The sequence below is a fragment of the Dysidea avara genome, chromosome 3, assembly GCF_963678975.1.
Source record: "Dysidea avara chromosome 3, odDysAvar1.4, whole genome shotgun sequence".
Lineage (NCBI taxonomy): Eukaryota > Metazoa > Porifera > Demospongiae > Dictyoceratida > Dysideidae > Dysidea > Dysidea avara.
The window spans coordinates 28,544,876-28,551,009 of NC_089274.1; the positions used below are offsets into that span (position 1 = coordinate 28,544,876).

Consider the following 6,134-nt stretch of genomic DNA (forward strand, 5'->3'; position numbering starts at 1 on the left):
AAACATACCATTACTTTGAAATGGAATACGTCATGAACTTGCAACAAGTAGCTATCAATTGGAGAAAGATCTTCAATTTGGCACCCTGTGTGAACAAATTGAATGTTGTATGGGTGATATCAAGAGTCCATAATAAAATGGACTCTTGGTGATATGTATATAGATAAAGGTCACTCATTCTTGAGCATAAAATGAACTGTAAGATGAAATCTGCGATGGTTTCATGTCTGAAAATATACTATGTGCAAAGTACTTTATTCACAAAGTGCACTCTATTATAAAATTTGCCTACTTTTTCGAACTTTCACCACTCAACTTTTTACACTATCACGTTAAGCTTCAGCTATTAAACATGCAATTGGCCTTATAATCCAACTCAGAGAATGCAAATAATATTCTATTTCAGCACTGAGATATGTTATGACGTGTTATGCAGTGTAGTTTGTGCCCACATGTTTTGGCAACATTTGTTGCATGAGTAGGTATAGGTAGCTTTCATTCTTGTAATTGTGACAGGTCATATTGATGGTGCGTGTGCATGTGTATGCATATGGTGTGCTGTTTGTATATAGTGTATTTATTTTTATTTATGTACCTGTAGGACTCAATATATGTAAGCTGGAAAGGGGGGGTGGGGGGATCAAAGTGACAAATGATTTGATAATACGTCCTTAAAACAGTTTATATGTGACTGACTGACATATTTATATACTCAGTATAAAACAACATGCAGCTTTAGCTTGTAGTATATTGCATTATCTCTGTATGCTTGCATGCCACAATTTTCATCAAAACATTGCATATTAACAATATGTATATAGCATGCCATGCCAATTGGCTATGTATAGGTACATACAGTTCTATTCAGTAACTCATGAAAAGTTAACAAAATGTGTATGAACTGTAATGGAGTTGCTATGGAAATCTTCTGAATATTTTATTTCAACATTATGGAAGTACGTGATATAATTATTAAGACATTCCCCTCAATGGCATGAGTACTGAAACATGATTGTATGTGACACCATGCACTCTGCAACGTTCATTGCCAAAGTTGAGAATCTCACTTTCATAGCCTGTTCTGCTGCCTCACAACTATCATATTCTGTATATAAGGTACATAACATAAGCAAAGAGATATTGTTTTTGTATTGATACATGTGCAGCTAGCCAAGACATGATAGCTACCAGTAATTAACGATTCATACTGATTGGTGGCTACCCATTATACTCAGATGATGTCATTCTAAAGTGACTAACCAGGGGCGGTGGAGCAGGCCAAAGAGTGAGGGGGCCAGGCCAGCTGTAAGCTGAAGACCAAAAAAAAGGTACTTACCTACTGACAATAGCTGCTCTCCACCAACTATTTATAACTACACATACATAGCGAAGTAGTTTGCTACACTGCTTCTCTGAATGCTGTGACTGCTCTATTAGAGTATCTAGATCCTGACTGTTCTATTAGAGTATCTAGATTTTTTTGCAAACAGTATCCCATAAAAGTAGGGGGGCATGCCCCCCCTGTCTCCATTGCCTATGTGACTAACACATATATACAGAGACATAACAATTTCTCCTGATAAGGTGACTACAGCGAGAACTCCCAACAGGGTACAATCACAATAATATGCCAGTTAGGAAATTTTATAAATGTAAGTGTTGGTACATGCATGTGCAATCATTTCTTTCCCTTGTTACTGATTTTTATTTGCTTCAATGTAGTAGATGCCGGATGGCAATGTTTAAGATAAGTCCCCACAGCATATAACATCTTGTCTAGTTTAGGAATGTCATCAATGGCTAGAAAATCTTCTTCGACCTTCTCAAACATGGTTTTAGTGACAGCTTTGTAGCTATATTTTTCCAACAACACTCTGTGCATATCATATGCCTTAGTATATGATGCTAATTCATCATCAAACTTTTCCTTTAGTTGTGTCAGCAATAATTGTAGCCCAGCCCTGTATTTTCCTAATAAATACACCCTCCGCTGATCATAAATCTTGAGGGTTGAAACTCGCAAATCTTCAACCTGAAATATGTCCTTGAAAGGTATTGGTTTATCACTAGGTGGATCAACTAGTTTAACTTGTGGCATGGTATTCAATTTTGATCTTTGGGCACGCTCTTCTAATTCTTTAGCCTATATAAACTATTGAAATCATTTATACACACATCTTTGTACCTGAGCTATTTGAACTTTATTGATGTGCTCAATCTCTTCCATTTTCTCCTCCGTAATAAATTTCTCTTCATAGAGATCAGATGATGTTACACAATGCATGATTTCTCTAAACGGTTGAGCCATTTTGCTTTTCCCTTGCAGGAGATTTGCTGCAGCTGCTTCTCTTTCCTGTTATTACATCCAAAATTGTTGTCACAGTGGTTTTATAAAAATTGTTAAATTTCTGCATATAACTGCTTATATCATTAACAATACATATATGCTGTTACACAGTGGCGACCCAATTGCAAGTAGTGGAATAAGGAACACATGTCTATCCCCCCCTTATCAAAAGAGCATGCAAACATATAACTTCATGCAAGATTGAGATACTCTAATAGAGCAGTCAGTCAAATTCTCTAACACAGTAGTTACCACGTATTATACTATTAAGACGTACTCCACAGTTTGCTACTAATGAAAACCTGTACCTGCACACCATCCCATGGGAACATTTAGACTGCTAAGAATAATTTTGCAAATGAAACGCATATGAAACACATAATGATCCTTTGTATGCTATTATTTAGATATAACTACAAAATTAATTATGACTGCTGTGCATAAAATTGCTCTACAGCAAAATTTTCAGTCCTGAAACATATTAATACCTTTAGCTTATGAGGACTGCTCCCTCAGATTACCCTGGTGATCCCTTTCGGATTGATGTTCTAAAATTATTTAGATGCCATGTTGTACTGCATAGCAAGTTACATCCCGCAAATTATTTGGTATTGCTGCACATTAAAATACTTTATTAGTGTGTCATCAAAGTGTAAGGTGAATTAGCACAGCATGCATGCAGATGTCTTGTGAAATCATTTTACTATGATACTCAGGCATATGTACAAATGTACAATATTATATGATAGCCATCCTTGTTAGAATCAACTATCTTGTTACTTTATGGTACTTTATGTTTAAGCCTTACTATCAAGCTTGACTTTGAGCATATTCTTTTTCTTTATGCATTAACAGTTTTCAAAACAAGGTTTCTGAAACCTTGACTTATGGATGTGCCAAATGTCTTATTGCTTACATAAGAGAACTTGAATAGATCTTCAAAAGCTTTTAGCCTGTAGAAAAATGGTGTCACTTTTGCTGTCAAGTTATTCACAAAGCATTCCACGAACTATTGCTATTCTACAGAATAGCTTGGTTATTGTTGTTATGCAACAAAATTTATAGTTCAGAAGGAAGTATGCTTGTGTGACAGTATGTACTGCATTGTGGCTTTGGACCCAAAACTGAAAAAAAAAATGGATTACTAGGTAGCTATATTACTAGTTTCTAAAAGTACACAGATTATTATTGTGCAAGATACAGAAATTCAACTTAGATACTCCAACTAAAATTTGAAATTAGGTTTTATGCATACTTTTACTTAGAAAAAGATGCAATATAGTTTGTGACATAAGATCACTGACACTTTAAGCAGAAGTGTGGGACCTTTGTAATTGTATAATTATAGTATTTATTTACCTGTTCAATATTTTGCCAAGGTGGCTGTGTAAAGTCAATCATCTTACGGACATTTACATCTCTAACTATATACAACAAAAAGCATTATTGGTGGCTATTTCAAATCAATATAGTTATATGTATGCTTACTTCTAAACATATTAACTCTTTCCTCAAGTGCTCTTCGCAAGCCTTCATTCACATCATTCTTAAAATCAAGGCAAAAGTCAACCACAAGATATCCAAACATTTCAAAATTAATGACAGCAAGCAGGTAAAAGTAGGATGGCAGATGCTGCATGGTATATATGAAGCATCAGTTACTAAGACATTGCATGATGTATATAAGACACTTACATCAGGTAATATAACCTGCTCGGTTTCACTGTCTATCTCTTTGATTAATAATAATTCACACATGTAGTTATAAGACCATCCACACTCCACACAGAGGATGTCAAGTTGATCAATTAACTGTATGAACATATTAATATACAGCTTTAGGCAGTTAATAGTGCATTACCATAGCCCGGTAATACTGGAAGAAGAGACGATTTTCATACTTGGGATCCTTCTTGCAAAAGTCTGGTATAAAATGTTTATCTGCAGTGATTAAAGTAATTGTCCTAAAGCATGTAGCTACACACGATTAACTTAATGTTGCTATACTACCTATAGCTCAGTATAGCTATAGATCTAGCTATGCACTACCGACACTAACTTTGTAGAATGATCCCAAAGAAGTTACATATAGGATACACCCATCTAGCTGACTTCATATAGCTGCTTAGCTGATCCATATCTTCCGGGATGTTTTCTGCCATGCTCGGCTTAGTAAAAGCTTCTCTCGGTCAGTGATGAGTCATGAAATCAGGTAGCTCGTAACTAAAATGAATACCACCCACTTGTGACTTCCTTTCAGATTGAGCACGTCACGTGAGTAGCACATGTCTGCTTGCTAATCCCTTAGTGTGTCCGACTGTGGCATGATGCGCTTGACGTCTCCCTCCATTTGTATCACCACGTAAAAGGGTGGGCTGCTGCAGAATAAAGAGCCACAAGAACACTCAGGGGTGGATGGAAGGGGGGCTTCCTGAACTCCCTTTGATCTTATAGTTTAAACTGTAGGCTATCGCATTTGGAAAAGTCAATGGCACTGTGTAGACAGTAATGTCTGTATACAGTGCTATTTGACTTTTCCTGATTCCTTTCCCTACTTTCACAGTGCCCTTGTTCCCCCTCTCTGAGTACTCAGAGGGGAAACAAGGGCACTTTATTGAGATCGTACTTATTGATAAGCAAATGACTGCTCTTAATTTTACTGCAAGTAGTTAATGTTTCAGTCTGTATTTGAAAGTGTCAAAGTTGGGTGATGAAGTGATAGCTATCTGTTGGCAAAGCAATCCAGAGTGTGATAGCTGAAGGGAAGGAAGTATGACAGTTTATACATTTGACAGTCATTTGTATTCTACATTAACTAACATGATGAGTATGATGGCTTGTTGGATTCGCATTGGATGTGGTAGCGTAAATAACTATTTACAATCTTGTACAGAGTTATTAGTTTAGCTTAATTGATTTGTTATATAATATAGTGTGGACTAGTGGAGATTTTCAAGCATGAAAGTGACACTAGAAGTGTAGGCAAAGTCAAATCTAGCCACACAGCGTTGAACTGATTCATGTTTCTGGCTGTCTTGTTATGTGCAGAGTGTAGCAGTATTCAAAAATGAGATGAACATAAGTTGTAATATTTTATCTTTATATACCGATGGAAGACAATGTTTTAGACTTCTTTGCAAGGAAGTTCTGACATTGTTTTCTTTATGAATAATGCAGGTACCATGATCAGACCAAGTAACACTATATATCTGTAGATGTGTATGTACATCTTCTGTATGAAGCTTTACACAGTACTAATAATGATTACAGTTACTGCTCTGAGGTATTTGATGAATACAACATGTTAGTTTGGTGAACATTTAAGCTATACTGTGATGTTAGGGGATGTTTCTTGAGGGATATTTGGAGATGTTCACATCTGTCTGGATTAAATACCATTAGCCAGTCAGTACATGACACCATGCACAGTATTAGTATGTTTGAAGAGCCTGTTTATCATCACTAGTTTGAATGACATGATACTATAACACCAAGGTGTGATCAATATCAGCATAAAGCTCAAAACTGTGCTAGAAATTCTTTCAAGAAAATGTAGTGGAGGAAAAGGAAAGGGCCTAAACAGACACTAGAAAGCGCTGGATAGGGGTTACTTCTAGTTATCCTGAAATTTAAAAAAAATCACATATTATATTATGGCAATGAGTAGCAAGCTGCTTAAATATGAGCCAAACAACCTTCTGCTTGCATGCATAGTAGAATTGCTATATTCTACCATGAGCAAAATAACCACACTTTCTGATACATCAGTATGAAATAGATACTGTAT

General features: G+C 36.0%; 1 protein-coding gene across 1 annotated transcript; it reads right to left on the reverse strand.

Annotated features, from left to right (window-relative positions):
• Positions 1–1,437: 1,437 nt before the first annotated feature.
• On the reverse strand, positions 1,438–2,348 carry LOC136251891 (uncharacterized). The gene is made up of 2 exons (XM_066044292.1): positions 2,186–2,348; positions 1,438–2,143 (listed from the first exon to the last, which is right to left on the reverse strand). The coding sequence occupies exons 1-2, from the start codon at positions 2,306–2,308 to the stop codon at positions 1,679–1,681; spliced, it is 588 nt and encodes a 195-aa protein (XP_065900364.1). The 5' UTR covers positions 2,309–2,348; the 3' UTR covers positions 1,438–1,678.
• Positions 2,349–6,134: the final 3,786 nt, after the last annotated feature.